The sequence below is a fragment of the Microplitis mediator genome, chromosome 5 (assembly GCF_029852145.1).
Source record: "Microplitis mediator isolate UGA2020A chromosome 5, iyMicMedi2.1, whole genome shotgun sequence".
Lineage (NCBI taxonomy): Eukaryota > Metazoa > Arthropoda > Insecta > Hymenoptera > Braconidae > Microplitis > Microplitis mediator.
The window spans coordinates 3,019,585-3,041,497 of record NC_079973.1 but is presented as its reverse complement, the minus strand read 5'-3'; the positions used below and the strand labels follow the sequence as shown (position 1 = coordinate 3,041,497).

The 21,913-nt window shown below is 34.5% G+C and overlaps 2 protein-coding genes across 3 annotated transcripts; one reads left to right on the top strand and one right to left on the bottom strand.

Moving 5' to 3' along the window:
* The first annotated feature begins 24 nt into the window (after positions 1–24).
* LOC130668231 (stress-activated protein kinase JNK) lies at positions 25–19,513 on the top strand. Of its 2 annotated transcripts, XM_057470408.1 has the most exons (10): positions 25–405; positions 3,666–3,716; positions 14,236–14,306; positions 15,323–15,725; positions 15,856–15,985; positions 16,483–16,680; positions 16,864–17,128; positions 17,198–17,356; positions 17,575–17,699; positions 17,834–19,513. In XM_057470408.1, the coding sequence occupies exons 4-10, from the start codon at positions 15,586–15,588 to the stop codon at positions 17,990–17,992; spliced, it is 1,176 nt and encodes a 391-aa protein (XP_057326391.1). In that variant the 5' UTR covers positions 25–405; positions 3,666–3,716; positions 14,236–14,306; positions 15,323–15,585; the 3' UTR covers positions 17,993–19,513. The 2 variants fall into 2 exon arrangements, with proteins under 2 accessions (XP_057326391.1, XP_057326393.1); XM_057470410.1 differs by lacking the exons at positions 25–405; positions 3,666–3,716 and adding an exon at positions 6,744–7,459.
* Positions 8,198–9,106, bottom strand: LOC130668234 (uncharacterized). Its single transcript, XM_057470415.1, has 2 exons — positions 8,947–9,106; positions 8,198–8,659 (listed from the first exon to the last, which is right to left on the bottom strand). The coding sequence occupies exons 1-2, from the start codon at positions 8,959–8,961 to the stop codon at positions 8,363–8,365; spliced, it is 312 nt and encodes a 103-aa protein (XP_057326398.1). The 5' UTR covers positions 8,962–9,106; the 3' UTR covers positions 8,198–8,362.
* Positions 19,514–21,913: the final 2,400 nt, after the last annotated feature.

The following is a 21,913-nucleotide window of genomic DNA, read 5'->3' as shown; positions in this document are numbered from 1 at the left end:
CTGAAGCCGGTTCGCGCTGTCGTCGTGCCGCGATGGGAATCCATGTTGCTGCTGCTGTCCGGCTGGTGTAATGACGTCATTGAGTGTTGGTGCAAGTGGATTTTTGATAGTGCGGTTATTTAATAAAATTTATGTACCAGCATGTTTTTTTATTAATTAATTTTACTGTTAATTATTTTATTTACTCAAATTTTTTTTTTACACCGACACTTATTGCCGGCAGTCTGTTGTCAGTGATTGAGGTTTTCTGTGTGAACTTATATATCAATATATAATAATATACGTGTACGTACATCCATATACACATATATATATTAAATATAATTATTATAAAAGCTAAGATCATATATTGGTAGCAGAGTTGGTAGTTAACACGAGAGGATCGACAGGACGTGAGTGAACGAGGTGAGTTTCGTTATCGAAATTATATAATGACATTTATTTAAAATTCACAGGTAAATTTAAAACCATAATAAATATTTAAAATTTATTATTTATTGACGCTTGTAATATATGTCATAATGACAAACAGTTATGGTAATTAAGTTATTTAATTATTTATAAATAAATAATACGAGCTAATGAAAAGAAACCGATGAGGAGGAAAAAGAAAGAGGGAGCTACGTAGACGACGCATCGATCTGTGACAGGTTAACCTACGATTTAAAATTTTTTAAATAATAACCCAAGTTTTTTAAATATTTTTTTCACCCACTGTTACTTTGTCTCGATTGTTGACACCCAGACATTTATTTTCGCATAAATCAGTCGCACAAAACCGGGCATTTATTTTAAAATTAATTCCCGCCCGGCTTTTGTCAATTGACATACACGTTACAGCTCGTGGACTGTCTTCTCATGAATTTTTTATGCAACTATTATTACTTTGACATAGATATTTAGTTTAAATATTATTTATAATTAATTTTAATTATTCAAGGCTTGAGAAATCCGCGGAATATCGAATTTTAAAAAAATATTTAAATTTAAATTTAAATTCTAAAATTCATTGCCGTCTTGCTGTCATCTGGGTCGCATATTTTGCAGGTCAGAAGTCAAACCATTAAATAACTAGGAATTCTATGGCTATCGATTTATCAGCACGTGCTAACACGTGCTCTGGTTTTTAATTAAATTCTAATTACAATTATTTAAATTACTCTAAAAATTATTTAACGATAATTTTGTTAATTTCAGATAATTATCAAATTCGTACGTGATTAATTTGTTTAATGAAACGGAGTAATTCGTAATGGGTGAAAAAATAAAAGTCGAGTTGAATAGGAATCGATAAAATTAGTGCAAGTATCGTTTTACTAGAATTACAGGAAGAAATCCGATAGCACGATAATGGTGTGTGTCGTGCGCAGTTAATGCGAAAGTAAAAGCAATTATTTAAGAAGAATCGTGTGGAAATCAATTGGATTTTGCACGTTTATTATTGAGGCCGGCGACAATCGGTTGTGGTTAACATTTCTCCCTCGCACCTCAGCTTCAATCCAATCCAATCCTATTCTATTCTGTTCTATTCTATTCTACACAACACCAGTCCAACGATACCTTTGTATACACCTACGTACTTATATTATCGGTGCTCTACACATCCTCTTAGCCGTCACATCAACTTGCGCTTGCGCCTAATCAAAACCAACCCCCTCGACATTTCCGACCTCAATTTACGACCAACTCACATTGACTCTTGGTCGTTTTCGCACGCGTTCGACCGACACACACCAGAGATACACATCGTCAGACTACAAAATTATATCTTTCTCTCTCTAATTTCTATCATCCATCTATTTTGCTCTTATACTCTCCGCCAATTCATTTTATTCCCACGTGAAACAATCGGATTTTACATTGCACCAATCTGTACACCAGATACATCCGAACGACACTAATACCCCCATAAACAACCTCTTATCTTAACATCTAAAGCTCTTAACAAACCTCAAAATGCCCAGTAATGCTGGCACAAATAATACAAACCCATAAACTGGCTATTGACTTAATCCCCATTGTCTCTCCCGTCAATCTTTGGGTCGAAATTCAAATTCCTTTATCATTAGTGTAGTGTATATATGAATTGTTGTTGCATGAATGACAATGTCATTGGCCAAAAGAATCAAAGTCCATTGAAAGTGGTGTTTTTCAGAGAAAAGTCAAGTTCCACCAGCATGTATAGAGGGTATATCCGACGACGATAGTTCGTTGGCGCGAGGCGTGGCGGAGTATTGATCGTGCACCCTCAGCTCGGTTGGGTTGAATTCTTCTTTCCCCTCGTGCCTCTTCTGGCTACACTGGCTCTGGCTTTCGTTCTGGCTCTGACTCTGACTCTAACTCCAGCTCTGACTCTGATTCTGGCTCTGGTACTGCTACTGCTTTATCTCTCCCTCAATTACCGAGTACCCTGTGCACTGCACAGGGAGGCAAGTATTCCCACATAACATTACACCGCAACCCACTGCTAGAGTCCAATCCTGTCCACTCCAATTGTACTCACAGTACCAGTATGTATTTATAGTTATATATATATGCAGAGAGTTAATGCGAAAACTACGCATGGAGTTTTAAGTAGAGAGTACAGAGAATCCAGAGCAAAGCACAATAAATTTACAAGTTATAATAACGTCATTGAGTGGAGGTTGTTTCTGTTTGTTCGTTGTCTCTTTAGCCATTAGGTTGCCGTAGTCTACAAAATACCCGATGGGAGTTAGAGTCAAGGTATCCGGACCCTCGTGGCTTGCGGTTCTCCTTGTTTGTATGGTCCAAAACCTAAGCTACAAATTGACAATAAGTCTCTCGTACCCTCAGGCTTTAGCTCACGATCACGCTACTACTCATTCTTCCATTACTAACTCGAGTAAATGTGTCTGACAATTTAATTTTTTAACGCTTTGTCAGATTCTGATTGCCTGTTATCATGCTATATTTGTGCTAAATTTGTTAAACCAACTTTGATTTTTTTTACTTTTACTTTTATTTATTTATTTTATTTTTTTTCAAGACGACTATTTATTCGCGAGAATATTAAATACGCAGAGAGCTCGCACATAGACGTGGAAATGCTAACGACCCTGTAATTACTCTCAACAAGCATCGTTGCTGTACGTATAGTCTGGGAGAGACGACAAGAAGACCTTTGGAGTCAGACAAAGCTTCTTTTCTCCTGTGCCATTACATGTCCTAAGAGAGGGTTATTTTTACTCCATCAGACCTCTTTACTATTTTAATTTCTCGAGAATATCACCAGCAAATTATTATATTTTTCATATTCTCACTTACAAAAGCTCCAGTTAAACAAAAAAAATAATAAACAATACAGCCTTCGTAACTTTTTTCTTTGCCCTGATTAACTTTTGATGTATTGCGTATTACAAAAAAAAAGACTGGTCTTTGATGCGACAGCAAACATGTAACTTGGAATTAAATTACCCCGAGTGCATTACTGACAGAAGGAGAGAGAGAAAGAGACATGTCCAGAATATCTCAATGGCGTATTGAACGTCGAAGCAATTAGTGCTTGTCATCGGATAGTTTCATGTCGTCTCTGGAGATCTTTGGATGTGTCTATAACTGTCTACAGCTTATTCATTAGCATGCATATATATAAGTATAAATACATTTATCATCTACCAACTGACTGGTTGTTTTGTCTGTTTCAGGTTACAGGGTAGCCGAAACACCCCGCGGTTACCAGACATGATCTAATCCAGGTAAAATAAAATATTAAATTTACTGAGACATAACATTGACTTATCAACCTGTCCGACAGGGTTGTAATGAATGGAATTTTTAATGAGTTAGGTGGGTTTTAATAATGAAAAGGAAGCTATGGAATTGATAAAGAGGAAGGAAAGGGAATGGCTATGGAGATTCAAGTTTGACAGTGGGTTACATTATGCTTCCTCCTCTCGCGTTTAGTTCAGATTCCCAAGTTAATACGCACGCGCGATTCAAAAGAGGGCTCAAGCTTTGCTTTTCTTTCTCACTCTCTGTACCTAACCGTTTTCTCTGGTACATATATATATATATACATCTGATATATACATCTGTATGTACGTATATATATATATATACATACCTCTGTGAGAGGAACAGAAGGGTAGTTATGGATTTTCGGGCTGTGACCTTCGTGCGACACCTATCGCGTCTTGTTTCTCATCGTCATTTACATCTTACACTCTCACACAACTCACAGTCTCGGTAAAATCCTCAAGTACTTTTTATTATAACTCGAGCAATGCTCCTCTGCTGTTCAACTGATACTTAATCTCATCCCTTCACCGGGTTCATAAAATCTTATCCTATTCATCTCTCACTTTTTATATTTATATAAAGTTATCAATGTCGCTCCAATAAATCTTTTCATCCTCGTACTTTTTATCCTCGCTATCATTATTGTCATTACCGTGACAATCACAATAATCATCATCATAATCATCATCATCATCATCATTATTGTAATTGCAATAGTATAAACAGAGAATGAAATAATTTCATTCGTAGTTGTTCGGGTTGCGGTACTCTGCGGCATCGTGTCCCCCTCCGCCATCTTGCTTTATCGATCACATTCGTAACATTCACCCTCTCACTCACTCTCACTCATTCTCTTTCTCCAACTCACCCTCTGACTAGTACACACAGTAGAGAAAGAGTCTGTACATAGACCTCGCTCATGTTCGCCCTCTACCCTGCTCTCTATTCTTCACCCTCTTACTCGCTCGACATCATTTTGTCCCTGGTTCTGTGTTCGTTTTCTTTTACTTTATTTTTATTTACTTTTTTTCATTATTTCATCTTCTCCAAAACAGTTTGTTGTCATTTTATCTTTTTTCTCTTATCCCTTCTTGCGCTTTTAACGTCTCTCCCTTCGTCATCTTCTTTATTTCAGTCCTCTCTCCCTCTAATTTCCATCCCATGGACAACATTCGAGCCAAAGAGTACAACTCATTATGTATTCCACGTGGATGCAAAACTGGCGTCCCTCATAGCCGTGCTTTGGTGATTATTAGTTGGAAATTGGTGAGAGAATTTAGGGGTTGTTGTGTACGTTGCGGCTGGACGAGCCGAGCTTTGAGAAGGGTACTAACTCCATACCGTACTATACAGTACCGTACGCTACCACGGTGTTTATTAATTAATGGAACGTCGTCTGGAAGGTATGACGGCATAACCAAACGCTGTTAGATGAGACGATAAGTCGATGACCCGCTAAATCTACTTTATATTTCAATTATCTCCTCACATATCATATCGCCTGCATCTGCTGCTCATATTAAACACGATAGTATTTTATCTGACACAAGAAAAAAAAATTATTAAATTATTTTATTGAACCGGGATAACTTTTATGGAACAGTACACATTTTTATATTTTTATTTATTTATTTATTTATCGTAAACAGTACAGCCGGATAAACTTTTTACGGTGATAGTAGAGTGTAAAAATGCTGTTAAAATTTAACTTGCCAGTTGTTTTCTTTGCTGGACGGCCAAGTGTTGTTATTGCCACCCTCTTACTGCCAGCGCGAGTAGAAGAAAGACTGGGGAGGGTTAAAAAACTCTTGTTGTAACTTCAAAGCAGAGTTATTTTAGGAATTATGTATGTTGTACTTGGGGCTATATCTCAACCCTTGTACTTCTGCATTGGGAATGATCGATTTTTTCCGGTAACTGTATGAAAAAATTTTAAAAATAAAATTTAATATTTTTTTTCCTCCTGAATCTGGCAAGAGGAAATTTTAATTTACTTAAACTATTGTGTGTTTTATGCTGGCAGATATATATGGATAAAGTATACTCGGGATATGTATGAAGTGTGGAGTATGAAGAGGCAAAAAAGGACTTTTGAATGAATATATACGACCTTTGAGCTTTGTCTTAAAATAGAGATAAAAAAAAGTTTGTTTTATTTTATCCAAAAACTCGAGGGATCTTCAGAAACATTTTGATCATCTTAATGAACTCTAATTAAATTAACGCTCACTATGAGAAATTTCTCTTTCATCGGGATTAAGAGGCGTGAGATTAATACCGTTGCGGTATAGTATGATTTCGATGAGAGATGAGTTTAAACAGGAGAGCAACAGAAAGGGACAGGGAGAAGTTGAAGAAGAGATAGAGAGAGAGAGAGAGAGGAAAAAGAGTTACGCTGGCTTTGAGGATTCGAACCGCAAGCTCACCGATGCAGCGAATATTGGCCAGAGCGGGGTCTAAATTGAAATGAGAGAAATTATAATGATAATAATATTTAATAAGAGTGGGTGAGTGAGTGAGGGACAGACTGAAGAACGAAATTATTCACCGGAACGTGTTGTAACTTAACTTTAAAAATAGAATAATCCAACCGCTCAATATTTTTCATGTTCCTTTGGCTTTTAATTTATTTAATATTTTATTACTCTCATTATTATCACTATTATAACAATGACTATTTTACCAAGTGTCATTATAGTCGGATAATTTTTTCGAATTTTTGAAGTTGAATGAAATATGTTAGGTCAGGACTGGATTTTATTTTTTAATTAATTAAATTTTCCTACATGTCAAGAGGAACAAGAGAGTAATAGAATAAAAAAATAGAAAGAGGTAAAGGAGAAGAAGATGAAGAAGAAGAAGAAGAAGAGTCGAACGAACCGGTGAATAGTCTCGCGCAAACGCAACCCGGCGCACTTGTCCAATTTTACGAGACCGGTGGACAGTCGCGCGGTGCTTTTGACACGCGCCGCATCTATTTGCCCTTATTTGCAATCGCTCTCTTTAAACTTGGCCGCAAACTCATTCTGATAATTTAATTACACTCAATTAACTCGAAGAGTTAATTAACTAAACTTATTAATATAAATATATGTATATATTTATTTATTGTGAAAAAAGTGTCTTCCATTAAATCCGGACTCTATTGTCTTAAACAAGAATATGTGTATTAGCTTGGAGTATCGGATATCGATAATGTGACCAGGCTTTTATAAATTTTCTTTTCATCTTCATGACGTGGATTGCCTATCATCTACAGTGAGATAAATCACGTACGCGCATACTTTACAAGCAACGATACACGTTGCTGCTGCTCCGGTTACTATTGTTGTTGTTATTAATCTTCCCCTCATATATTTTTTCCTGCGCTCGATGTACTGAAATAAAAATCGTAAAAAAATATATTAAAACCCATCAGGCTTGAATGTTAAATTGAAAAATAATAATAGTGAATATCTACTCCATTATATTTTATATTTTATCATCAATGATTTTACCGAGTACTTTTTTTACTCCGTATTCATCAGCGTTAAAAGCAATATGACTTAGTGAGGTAAAAATAAAATAAAAAAATTGGTATAGCGAAAGATATTTTATCAGTGAGTGATATTTTAAAAGTAAAAAAAAAAACCATATCGAGGAGAGAGAGTCGAGGTGTGGTCCGGCACGCTGTCCATTACTACTGAATCACTAATATAAGGTACTAAGGAAAAAAAATATGTGTATATATATATATATATATATATAAAAATGGAGTAATGATTTATGAGCTTACAAGAATGTTTGAGTTATGAAAAACTAAATGTAGTAGACGTTAATATATTGACGTTATTTTTCGTTCTGTTCGTTTTAACTTCCCCGAGAGCTATGTAAAGTAAAGTAAAGTAAAAGGTAAAGTATTAAGAGAATGGGAATGAGAATGAGAATGAGGATAAGAAGGAAAAGGAGAAAAGTAAAAGCTAGGAAAGTTAAGTTTTTTAGCCGGAGCTTATCCTATCCGAGCGAGCAAGCACGCCGGGTCAGGTATACCCAACACTTGGTTTGGCTCTCCTCAGTCTTTGAAACGTCACGTGACTCTCAGTGAGCCAGAGGGTGCCCTTGGAGGGTATAAAGAGCTGAGGAGACGATAGTTGAGGGTAGTAGTATAAAAGACGCGAGGGAATCCAAGGAGAAACGTGATACGCGTCTCAGATCACCACTTGTCAATCTTTATTTCTTTTTCTCTTCATTTTAGCTTTCAACTGTAAAAAAATTTTAAAAAAAACCATCACTTTACGCTTCAATTGATTCTCTTCTAGTCAATTAATAATTCCAATTGATAATTTAATTTATTATTAACTCGTACAGTAATAAATTACTGATTTATTATGCACATGAAAATACTCGCTGGTGGTATGGAAAAATATATGAACAGGATTAATAAATATAAGTATGTATGTATGCTTTATTAATATTTATTTATAGTCAAAAAATAAACATAATAATAAAAATAATAGTGGTTTTACAATCGATAATGAATCCATGGGAATGCAATATAAGCGAGAGTGAGCTGTCTCGAGGGTGGACGAGTAGGAGCTAGAAGTAAAACGATCGTAGTGAAAATCTAGGCCAAGTAGTAGGGTGAACTGTAGGCAGCAGCGTAATAGGGATAGGCTGAGTAGGCGGAGTAGGCATAGGGGTAACTGTATGCCGATGTGTAAGCCACTGGTGCTGTGTAAGCTGCGGTGTAAGCCACTGGTGCGGTGTACGCGCCGAATATCACTCCACGTTTATCGCGGGGTCCTGCTTCTAAGAGCTGTTCTTGATGAGATGCCGATTCCGTCTTAGTTGGCTCGAGGGATTCAACTTCCGTTGGTTTACCCATCGCTACGGCGATCAGAGCCATCAGGAGGATTGATGCCTGCAATTACAATTTATCTTTTACTATCAATCTATACCTTACGACTTACTTTATCCTATTACTTTTTGTGATTCTAGATCGTTAACTTCTATCGCCGAATCATATATTTATTTTTAACCAGAATGCAAACACTTTTTTTAAATTCAAAATTTGAATAATTATTTTGGTGAAAAATAAATTATCAGTTTTGTTAATTAAATTTTTAGTAAAATCCAGAGCTGAGTTGATGAATTGATCGTAAAAAAATAAAATTCACTAATTAATAATTAAAATAAAAAGTTACTTACAACGATGAATTTCATGGTGATTGGATTTGTTTGTTTTTAGTGACTTAGACTGTCTGAGATTGACTTGAGTCGATTGATGTCGATAGCTGAGCAGCAAGAGCTTATATACCAATCGGTGATCGTCTTGGCGAGGCATCGACATTGGCCGTACGTGCTCGGACTTAACATGTCGAGTACATTAGACAACAAAGGCCCCCACACTGTCTATTTTGGAAACCAGCAATTGCATCGTAACAATACGCATGTATATATGTATAGATATATAGAAGATGTATTACATATATGCTTGGACGCATAATACCTGGAGGAATATCAACACGTACTATAATACTCGACAATCGAAGGATAAATTATGCAACCTGAGTCCTTGAACGCCTGCCAACTATTAACGAAAGTGTTTTACAATTCATGAGTTATCGGATGTCCAACACGTCCCATAATGAGCCTTGGACTTGTTCGTGCTCGAGAAAATTAAATATTTAATTTTTACTATTATAATATATATATGTTTATACATATATATAACATTGTTACGCTGAATTTAATAGCCAGTGAGCACAAAGTCCATTAAGGCTAGATCATTACATACCTGAGGCCTGGAGAATAAGATAAGAAATGAGAGCGGAGGAAAAAGTAAAAAAAAAAATCTTTATCTAGTGGTAGAAGCAAAGGTGATGATCTATGGTCTCGAGGGAGTCTTTGGAACTTGACTTTTATTCGAGGTAGTAACCCTGATATTGCGAAACGCATTTTCTACCCCGAGGCATATCAGAGGGGTGAACTCGACTACTACTATCCTGGCATTCGATGTACAGATATTACAGTTTTAGGTTCAGCGTATACATATATAATAGTGGATACTGTGTACTATGTTACTATGTACCGAGGCAACTTGAGGAAAGATAGCTCGTAGATTGCCTATATTGATAACTCTCCGCCTTCCTCGACTTCCCGAGGGTACCCGCCCAAACGATTCGCAATCGACGTTTGCCCGAGCGTTGAATACCAGCTGTGACGGAAAAAGGATATTGGCCCCCTCGGCGGGTTTGTCATTTTAAAGTTTATTTTCTTAAAACTTTTATAAACGTCAAATTGTGATTTACCGTCACCCGGTCGCATATCAGCCCTCGGACTATCGCCGTCGCCACATCAAACGATCGCTGCCGAGACCGAAAGCTCTGCCTACTGCTCACTACTTTGGTTATTTATTTACTTTAAATGCTGGCTTAATCTTATATTCGTAATAACGAATTAAGTAGAGAAATTACCGTCTCGAGAATAGCTTGCGTATATCATTCTAAATCCAGCGTTAAAGTATGAACGCCGACAGGCCATAAAATATTCTCGAGAAATACTAAAGCTTTATGTCAAGACTTTCCACATTTACTTATATATTTTTTTCATTCTATATAAGTGTCTATTCATATATTTTCATAGATACTACATTCATTTTTTCTCATTTTTTTAAACCGGTGATTTTAAAAATAGTAAAATCAAGTGCAAAGGCGTGTCCGATTGACAATAAACCTTGACGATAAATTTTCGATAGCTTCAAATATTACCCAGGTCAAAAGAGTACTTCTCTATTCGATTTTACGACGATACCGTCTGCTTTTTACGTATTTTATTTTCTTTAGATTCCTATCCTTAGTCTTTGGCACTAATTTAAGAGCTACTGCTTCGAGCTACTGATCCGACATTGCAATTTAAATAAAAAATTTTTACTCACTCAGTTTTATTTTCTTCTACATAAATTTTAAAAATTTTCTGAGTGCGCGCGGCTCAAATCTGGAATCATTTTTCTGATCCTGAAGTTAGCAGACAATTAGTAATTTTCAGATTTTTTTTCCAACAGATCAATTACAAAAAAAATGCACATGTAAAAAATTTAAAAATCTACATGTGCAATTTTTTCAAATATCTTTTTTTTCTAATTTGTCGTTCAAAAAAAAATCTAAAAATTATTAGACGTCGGCTATCTTCAATATCATGCCATTTTTTATTTAATTTCCCTTCGGAGTGGAATTGACTTTGAAAAAAATTTATTTTGACATCAGAACTCCATACCAGAGTAGATGCGAATTAAAATTAAATCCACATCACTCCGAAATTACTCTACTTAAAAAAAAATCCACGCGGATCGATTTTTTTTTTAAATTTCAAACCTCCGAATGACGGAGTGAATTTGAATTGAAATGAAATCCGTATTCACTTGCAATTTTTTAGATTGCATAGAAAAAAAAGTTACATACGCTTTGGTTTATATTTTTATTTACTTTGTTCAGTTCATCTTTCTTTCAATCGCATGAGTTATAAGTCGGAGTATAAATTTACCGACTGCAACTATTGACAAGAGCATAAAGCTATTGAATTCCAATATACGTGTTGTGTGGTTAGAAGAGAAGAAGGAAATGACGCGCGAAACAGTGTGAAATATGGGTTTTTATGGCTAACTAAACGCAACTATCGATTCATGTCTATTTTATTTATTTTTATTACCGTTTTATTATTTTATTATCATTTTTTTTTATTAAAAAATTTTATCATTTTTACGAGTTTCAAATTGATATAGATTTTTATCTCGTATCATACACACCAGGCGTCCGTATTATGAATAAAAATAATAACAATAAAAGTTATAAAAGAAGTGAGAGTAAAAAAAGGCCGTAGAAAAAAGTAAAGAAAGGAGTGAGCACGAATAGAAGACCAGGCTGTGTGATACACGGGTGAGAATGGAGCAAAAAGGGTAGAATAGGCAGGGTACACTATCAAGTTTTGGATCGATCAACCACCACGTGGTGCTCAGCTATGCTCTGCGGCAACGCGTGACGTTGCTTATGCTCGTGAGCATTATCAAAAGCTCAATCGATATCACGTTTGTTCTAGAATAAATATTAAATATTCATAGGATGCATTCCATAGCCGCTTTTTTATTTATTTTATTTTTTATTGTGCGCAGAACGGAGTTGTACAGAATATACTATTGTTATTATTATTATTATTGTTGTTATTATCATAATATTCAATGAATTTTAATGGTTGATTCAAATTACTAGATTATCTCAAGGCAAGTACTCGGTAATTGAATAATTATATACATATCGAATATTAATAGTCAATACGAATTTTGAATTATTAATTTATAATTTATTTTAGTTACAGAGTTCGATAGAGTTTATACACTGTAAAAAATCACCGGAGTAAGTCCAAGCGGTGAAGGTGTTAAAATTATCGGTGTTAAATTTACCCCCGAAAGCGGTGTGAAAATAACGCCGCCACCGGTGTAAATATTCTGTACCGGTATTAAAATAACGCCGCCACCGGTGTAAATATTCTAGACCGGTGTTAAAATAACGCAGCCGCCGGTGTAAATATTATGTACCGGTGTTAAAAAAAATTCCCCGGTGTTAAAATAACGCCGACACCGGTGTAAATATTCTAGACCGGTGTTAAAATAACGCAGCCGCCGGTGTAGATATTCTTTACCGGTGTAAAAATATTTTACTTTGTGAATATTTTTACTTACTCGATCACTATACTTTTTAATAAATAATATATTTTATTAATTTTCATAAAGAACTGACATTTTTTGTGTTTTAACACCGGGCGGAGTTAAAATGAGTCCATTTTTAACACCGTTCTTTTTACAGTGTAATTTTTAAATCTATGAAATACTTAATTAATTTAAAAATTTTTCATTTGAAAAGTGCGGGAATAATTTAAAAATTTTAATTATTCTGTACCTGATCGGAACGTTTTTCACGCAGCAAAAATGAAAAAAATTTGTGATTTGACTGTTCCGGAGGTTGGGGTGGCCTGCAATTTTCGGCTGACATACCAGCATCTATATGCGAAATATTTCAAAAATCCAGTCATCCAGTAAATTTTTTACTTTCGTATTCGCGCACTTTTGATACATACATACAAGAGAAGCTTTGAAAGGAAAATATGAGTGAATTAGAGAAGGAAAGTTGTGAAGTTGAAAATGAAGAGAGGATGAAACGATTGATAAATCTTGTAGCAAATACTTGAACATAAAATCCACAGGTCGTAAGTCAATCAACGTCTGCACTGATGTCGTGTGGATTATTAATTATAGTCGGGAATGCGGCTAATTAAGATTAGCTGTGGCAAGACGCGTGTCTGTAGTATCTGAAGCTCCTCTAAATTCTCTTCTCATCTTCATCCTACTCATCATCCTCATTCTCATGCTCTCTCGAGCCGCATTTCACCAGCCAAGTGAAGACGCGAGTAAGAGCAACTAAACGGCTCAAACGGGCCAAGTCAAAGCATCGTTGAAATATACCTCCCGATATGCAGGCTAATACAAGTGCCTACTACCACTACTACTACTCTACTCAGTATCTGGTTGACGTGGTCGCGCCGCGAGCCGAAATAGCGAAAAAGGAAATGAATGAAAGTTTAAATGGAGAAGAGAGAATACGAGTATGAGAAAACGGGAGTAAAAGAGCTGAGCTAAGCTAAGCTAAGTAAAGAGACACTTGGGCTTAGTTTCCGGCAGACTTGCGACGTTTCCGCGATTTCCCGCAAGATTTATATCGCTTTTTAGTTACCTCGTACCCCCAAGACCCCAAGATGAATTTTCTTCTCAGACACACATGCACCCAAAAACATGATATGTTATTTAATTAATATCACTTCTTGAAATATATATTTATGGGCTTTGATGTTACGACCAAATGGAATTCATAAATTTACGTGTCGTTGACACAAGCTTACTATTAAGTACAAATAACAAAATTAATATCCACGTAATGTACTTTTAATAATTAAAAAAAAAATATTTCATTTGATAACTGAAATATTTTTTTTTCAATTACGTAACGATGCGGCGTCAAGTTTTATGACAGGCGCGATAAAATTATGGGTAAAAAAAAATTGCTCATAGTATAATCTCAGATTTTATTACCGCGTACTTTTTATACTTTTTTTCACCGTCAACAATTTTACCTAGCAACCACCTGCCGCCAATTTCCCACTGGATAAATCTCCGGAAAAGCTATTTCCCGGTTAATACCAACCCCGAGATGTCTTCTTAAAGTATCTCTCCGTCCAACTGTTTGCAAACATACTTGAACTAGCCGTTTCATTTCATTCAGAGTAATTTTATCTCGAGCTATCTCCATTTCGGTTTAATCGCCAACAGAACGACCGTCACATAATCATATATAGTAATCTTTATCTCAAACACTTGATTTAATTTAACACATTATTTACTTTATCACTTAGCACTCTATCTAACGTCATATTATATATTTTTGTTGACAGACCCTGTACGTTAAATCACCTAGAGATCTTGATGAACTTGATGGACCATTAATCATGGCTACCAATTTATGGTAAGGATATTTTCTCTGTTGTTATGATTAAAGAGATTGCGTTGCCGAGATTGTTTTGCGTTGGAGAAGAAGTTACGGGTAGGAGCTGAGCTGTATCACGTGAAGAAAAAGAGAAAGAGAAGTAGGAAGGAGAAGAAGAAAACGAGGAAGGGAAAAGGAAGAGGAAGAGTAAAAGCAAGACGTGGTTGGAAATGCTCCAAAGTCTTGGGTAGACAAAGTAAATGCGCTGAAGCGTAAGCATGTAATACCCGGCATATGTGGGTGAACAAGATAGAATGAATTTCAACGTGGTGTCGTGTGTGTAAACGATGTCACGGCAATTTAATCGTCTACCGACAGTTTCTTTCATCATAAAATTTTATCCGTATACTCTGAAATAATCTCTCTTATATTATACTGCTACTATGCTGCTATAATTTAAATTTATACTTCAACTATTATATATATTTATATGATACTACTCTTTTACGCTTAGCTCCTACTACAAGACTTTTATTTCTGCTCTATATATATATATATATATATATGTATATAGTTTTGTTTATTTTACGACAGTTATAGCTTCGCACTTGATCTCTTAATTGGATTTGTAGATAAAATGAAGCACTTGAATGTCTCGTTAGCAACAATATGAAAGTTATAGTGGTTTCACTTGATTGAACATCTTGGAAATACTTTTGTAATAATAAACAATTGATTTTAACGAGCGGTTAATCAAGTTAAAGTTGCTTGAGACGCCGTCTGGTTAATTAGTTCGATAATATAATAGCCGACAGGTGGAAAGTCGGATGCTTATTTTTTTTTTTTGTTTAAAAAAAGGAACAAGTCAGAGCCTAAATTGAGGGCGATTGAACCGCGAGTAAGAGATCCGGTGGCATGTCAGCTATAAATAATCCCGTAAGAGTATTTCAGCTCCTCCCCAACTTCAATAATTCACCCGAGTATAAAGCACCCTCGGCAATTGTGACCTGATAATTATGATAAAAGTCTCAATTTAGTTTTTACCCTCTTTGCAGACAAATCCAGCAGCATCTAACTGCGCAAGGTGAGCGACGGTGAGAGCTGATACACTAGTTACCCTAACAACCAGCCGACAAAATACCCTATTTGTTGTACTAATAAAGCCGGAGAAAAGTATCCAAGGAAATATATAAATATCGTGAAATATATAAATATATATTGTGGAAACAAAGTGGCTAGGAGCGTCAGTCCGTTAGTCCACCAGGTGTGCTCCAGGTTGGAGTCACAGGTGTCGGAAGAGACACTTGTATCGAGGCGCATGCCTTACCTCGGGCCTGAAATGACAACCCGGCTGTCCGCCATGTTTTACACGGTCGAGGTCGGGGACACCAAGTTTACTATCCTCAAGCGATACCAAAATCTCAAGCCCATTGGCTCTGGGGCTCAAGGCATTGTTTGGTGAGTGTCTTATCGTCACAGTCTCTCCCTCGGATTTTCCCTATTTATATATTTACATTTTCCTCTATTTTTATTCTTTGACACTCTGCCCTACAAGTAACATCTTCTGACATTTCATTTTATATTTCAGTGCCGCCTACGACACGGTCACGCAGCAAAATGTTGCTATTAAGAAGCTGTCAAGGCCCTTTCAGAACGTGACACACGCCAAGAGAGCATACAGGGAATTTAAACTTATGAAACTTGTCAACCATAAAAATGTAATTGTTTATATTTTATATTTACATCAACTACACTGGAAAAAATACGGAGAGATTACGGATTTTATTTAAATCCGAGTCAACTCCGTTGCTCGGAGTTCCGGAATTTAAAAAAAAATCACTTCGCATGCGGAGTAAATTAGGAGTTTTTTTTTATGATACTGAAGTTAGCAGACGTCTAATAATTTTTGGATTTTTTTTTAGACGATAAAATATTTTTAAAAAAATATTTGAAAAAATTGCACCTGTAGTTTTTAAAATTTTCTATATGTGCATATTTTTATATTATTTTTTTGCAATTGATTTATTGAAAAACGAAAATTCAAAAATTTTTAAATGTCTGCTAACTTCAGAATCATTTTTTTTTCAGCGGAGTGATTTCGGACTGAACTAGATTTTTATTTAAATCCGCATTCACTCCGAAAATTTTTTACCGTGTAAAAAAAAAAAAACTTAATCAAGTTGTTAAAAATAATGAGAACCGTGGACTGTTTCAGATTATTGGTCTCTTGAATGCATTCACACCGCAACGATCTTTGGACGAATTTCAAGACGTTTACTTGGTAATGGAGCTGATGGACGCAAATCTGTGCCAAGTAATTCAAATGGATCTGGACCATGAGCGTATGTCCTATCTCCTTTATCAGATGCTCTGTGGCATTAAGCATCTCCATTCAGCCGGTATTATTCACAGAGTACGTGTCGTTATATTATGCATAAACCACATATTTGCTCAGCCTACACTCATATATACGTCATACATTCACATACTCACTCACTCACTCACTCGTTTACTTTACCTGTACTTGTACAGTATGACGGTAGCAGTGTTTTATCATGTTTAAATATTTAATCCTCGGTGTATATGCTCTCCACAGGATTTAAAGCCAAGCAATATAGTCGTTAAATCAGACTGTACCCTCAAGATTCTCGATTTCGGTCTCGCGCGAACTGCTGGCACGACGTTCATGATGACACCGTACGTTGTCACGCGGTACTACCGAGCACCTGAGGTCATTCTGGGCATGGGTTACAAGGAAAACGTGGATATATGGTCAGTCGGCTGTATAATGGGTGAAATGATTCGCGGCGGAGTTCTTTTCCCCGGCACAGACCACATTGACCAGTGGAACAAAATAATTGGTGAGCTATTTAATTTTACCATGGATTTTATCAGCAAACAAACTTTTAAACTCGGGCAATTATTTTCAGAGCAACTTGGTACGCCAGCACAGGAATTTATGCAGCGATTGCAACCAACGGTGAGAAATTACGTAGAGAACAGGCCTCGATACCCGGGCTATCCTTTCGAGAGGCTATTCCCGGATATTCTGTTTCCCACGGACTCTTCGGAACACAATAGACTGAAGGGTAAGTTGAAGTTGAGAATCAACTCAAGTATATTCTTCTTCTTTCTCTCTCTCTATCGTCTACATCTATACCTATATCTATATATCTATATATATAATAATACTTGCCTCGGTCTCGCGTGTATATCGACTTGTTCTCTTTTCACCTCCACATCAACAACGTAACCCATCTCTCTCAGTAACTCTCTCTTACTTTCCTGCATCATTTGTGTGTTGCAGCGAGTCAAGCCAGGGACCTGCTCTCGCGCATGCTAGTCATCGATCCTGAACGTCGCATCTCGGTCGATGACGCTTTATTGCACAATTACATCAACGTCTGGTACGACGAGGGTGAGGTCAACGCTGTAAGTATTAACGACATGCAATCACTGATAATGAACAAGCATTAAAAGCACATTTAACCCAGTACATACTCAGTGCTATGTACCTACACCCTAAAAGGTTTATCAGAATTAATCTCGACACTTTTTCATTACAGCCTGCACCAGGTCCTTACGACCACAGTGTCGATGAACGGGAGCACACAGTCGATCAGTGGAAAGAGCTGATTTATCAGGAAGTTATGGAGTACGAGACAAGTCATAATCCAGCGGCGACCGCCCAGTCCTCCGTGGATCCTGTCGCCGGTTCGCGGTAGACGTGTCGGGACAACGAACGTTTCATTTAAATAAATAAATAAATTTATTAATTATCTTTACATGAAACGTTGTCGCCATCACCGCAACTTCTACTACTACTACATACTACCACTAATTATTATTATTAAATATAAATTTTTACATTCAACTATTCCGCCCGCTCGATTAAAACAAATCACACGACTCGTCTTCACTTTCTTCTCATCAGCGTCCTAATGCATCTTCACTTTATTACTAAACCACGAGTCGGTTTAAATCTACTGTGACCTCCACTGTAATTATTTTATTTTTTTAAACAGTAGTGCACTTGTCGGACGTTGATTATAAAAAAAATACCGCGAGTGTATAAGACACAGAAGATAAATAATTAGGAGAAGAATGATTGCAAGTTTATCCAAGTGATTGTTTGGATTGTTGGGAGTAAGAAGGTGATTAATCAAGCGAGTCGATTTAAGACTTAGACGTTTAGTTGATAATAATGTTTTTTGAGCCCTTTACTTGTATATCACTGGCTATTATATATAAATATAAATACAAATAAAAAAACAAAATAACAAAAAAAAGTAATATAATAATAATAAAGTAATAATGGGCGCAAAAAGTGTATGGACGTTTTAATTATAGTGTTTTGTGCTTAAGTGATAAATTTTATTTTAAAATAATTTATTCCAACTGCCCTGACAATTAAAAGTGGCTTTAAAGTGTACAGTGACGTAGTCGCTACTGAGTTTTTAATTCCCAGGAATTTATTTATTAATTTTTTTTTATTTTATTCCTCAGTTATTTTTTTTATTTTACCCGTTGTACATTTTACTGTCAGAGTATTGAGCTGGTATGCGTTGGTATGAATAATTTTATTTATTACTATTAATTTTACGAAAATTAATATTAATAATAAAATAAATTTGAGCGCGAGCGTTACTAAGAATGCGTACGTAATTTAAAAATTAACAAAAATCTCGTGTAATATTAATTAACTTTGTTATTTTACCACGATAAAATATATTGCTACAGTCCGATCCAAATAATCAAGCTTTTGTAATACTAATTATAATTATTTAAATTAAGATAATTGCTAATTGCTAATGTAATTGCATTGCACACGGTTGGTAAATTTAAATATTGCGTGTACTGTGTACGTTATGATATATATAAATATATAAATAATATAAATATGAATATAAATAAATAAATAATTGTAACAAATGATAATGATACGACGGAATGATTGGTCGCGATCATAGAGCTCTACCAAAAATCTTTACGAATAAATTGCGGTCCATTTAATGAAACCCGCAACTTAAAATATTTTTAATTGACGTCCGCGATACTTGTGTTTTATTTTTTTTCGCGATTTAACGTCAATTAGGTTAATTATTATTAAATAAAAGTTAACGGTTAATATTTATAAACGTGGGCTACTCCCTTGAGCTTTCAGTTTTAAAACATTCCCTTAATCCAATCGGACAGGGTACAATTTGTATTTTAAATAAAAATATTTATATATGTAAAAAAAAAAATATACTGCGCTTTTATAAATTTAAATTTTTTGATTAATCTCTCGCTCTTGACTACTTTAGATGTCAAAAAAAAAAATATTTCATAAAGATTTTTGGAGTCCGTGCTCTCTTGACAGTTTGGTACCACGTGATAAATGTCAGAGACTAAGAGGAGGATTAATAAAAATATAAATATATAAATACATATAAAAATATTTATAATTTATAAATAAATGGGATAAAAACACCGATTATTTTAGATGTAAGAGTACGTAAATATTTTATTTGATTTTAAATCGATTATGATGAATAAAGTCGGCGTATTTTAATTGATTAATTAATTAATATGAAATACCACAGGTTAATAAATGTCCATGTTGCTAAATTAGATGGGTAGTTTTCGCGGATAGTTTAAAGTAGTGATAAATAGTAATAAAAATAATAATTATTAAATTTGTATGCGTGAAAGTGAGCATTGGAATAAAATGTATAAACGATTTATTTAAATGGAGTAATGAGTAACTTGTATGTAATGTATGGATGTATGTAATGTAATTTAAATTGCATAACTGTTTAATAATTGAATGGAGGACTATTCCTTGACGCTTTTTAGACTAGTTATTTAAGCTACAGCCTTTTTAAATAAAAAGTTTACCGATTTTCGGGGACGTTTGATGCGAAAGTTAAAGTTATTAATTTAAATAAATAAATAAGTAATTAATTGATTTAGTGTAATATTAATATTAATAATAATAAAAGTATGAGAGCTCTTTAATGCCAGCAAGAGGCGCGTAATCTTTGTACAGTTCTTTATTATTCTTCTCTTCGGGCATTAAACAAACCCATGATTGTTGTGTCGAGTCGCGGGCGCGTAATCTTCTTTTGTATTTTTTAAATGGCATGCGATAGTGCATTGTGTGACTAGGGATGAAAAAACGATTTTAGATCGGATGAAGTTGGCTGACATCACCCGAAAACTGAAATTGTCTTTCATTCTGAGTTACACACGATTTTTCATGATTACCTGCATTGGAACTTGAAGTTTTATGTCAGCAACCAGTCAGATACAAGTTAGTTTAAAATCAACTATTAGTGTAAGCGTTAATTGTTATTTACAATTTATAATTAAACAGAAACTATAAATACTATTTAGTATTTACAGTAATTTTTATAAAACTTGATCACGGAACTATCATTTACGTTAATAAAATTAATGCTCTGAAATTATGATCCAGTTAACAGACAAATGACAATTTTCGGATTTTTTTTCAACAGATCAATTACAAAAAAAAATGAAAACTAAAAATATGCACTTGTAGAAAATTTAAAAAATTACAGGTGGAATTTTTTCAAATATTTTTTATTTTTATAATTTATGGTTAAAAAAAAAATTAAAAATTATTAGACGTCGACTAACTTCAGTATCATATTTTAGTGATACTAAAGTTAGCCAACGTCTATTAATTTTTTGATTTTTTTCAAAACGATGAATTATAGAAATAAAATATTTCAAAAACTTGCACCTGTGGTTTTTAAAATTTTCTACAAGTGCATATTTTTAGTTTGTTTTTTTAAAATAAAATTGTTGAAAAAAAAATTCAAAGTGTTAACTGTCGGCTGATTTCAGGATCATATAAATTTATTCAAATTTGAAATTGTCTCATACCTGCTAAGTTCACACTCATTCCCTTGTTTTATGGGTGTGAATGTTACTGACAATCAAGAATTTTTGAATAAATAAATGAAATGTTAGAAAAAATGCGTATTCAAATAATCCAACTCAGCGCGCGCATTTTTTAAAATTTCATTATTTAAATAAATAAATTTATTTATTTGAAATTTGCAAATTGTCTGCTACATTTACACTCACCCAGTTTTTCAAACTTCATTTAAATTATTATCGCCCATATATTTATATATTATAACCATATTGATATACTAGCAAATTAATTTAAACTCGGTTTGAAAAACTGGCGCTAAGTTTCTCATGAGTGTAAATCAGCAGACAAATTTTTAATTACCCATAAAAAATCTAAATAATTAAAATAAAAAAATGCATGTACAGAATTTTGAATTGTCTAGACATTTTTTTATTTTTATTTTCCAAACATTTGAATTTATTATTTCAAAAGTTTTAAAAATTGTCATGTCCGCTAACTTTACTGTCCCAAGTTTCGATGCTGGATTATGAAAAATAAATGACATTATTATTAATATTAATATTATTATTATATAAATAATAAATAACAATTGTAATTGTAATACTCTCGTCCCTCTCAAGTGCGAGAGAGTCAGTATGTGTGATACGCGATTGTAATTTGTATGTTATGTATTCTCTACTTACTTGTCGAATGGAATAATTTAAAAGGAAATAAATAAATTAATAATAATGATAACAATAATAGTAATTGATAAGTTAAA

Excerpts from the sequence above, each read along its gene's own strand:
- LOC130668231 (XM_057470408.1), top strand. The coding sequence starts at position 15,586 with ATGCCTTACCTCGGGCCTGAAATGACAACCCGGCTGTCCGCCATGTTT. Across the intron at positions 16,681-16,863 it reads CAGCCGGTATTATTCACAGA|GATTTAAAGCCAAGCAATAT; the intron begins GTACGTGTCGTT and ends TGCTCTCCACAG. Across the intron at positions 17,129-17,197 it reads CCAGTGGAACAAAATAATTG|AGCAACTTGGTACGCCAGCA; the intron begins GTGAGCTATTTA and ends AATTATTTTCAG.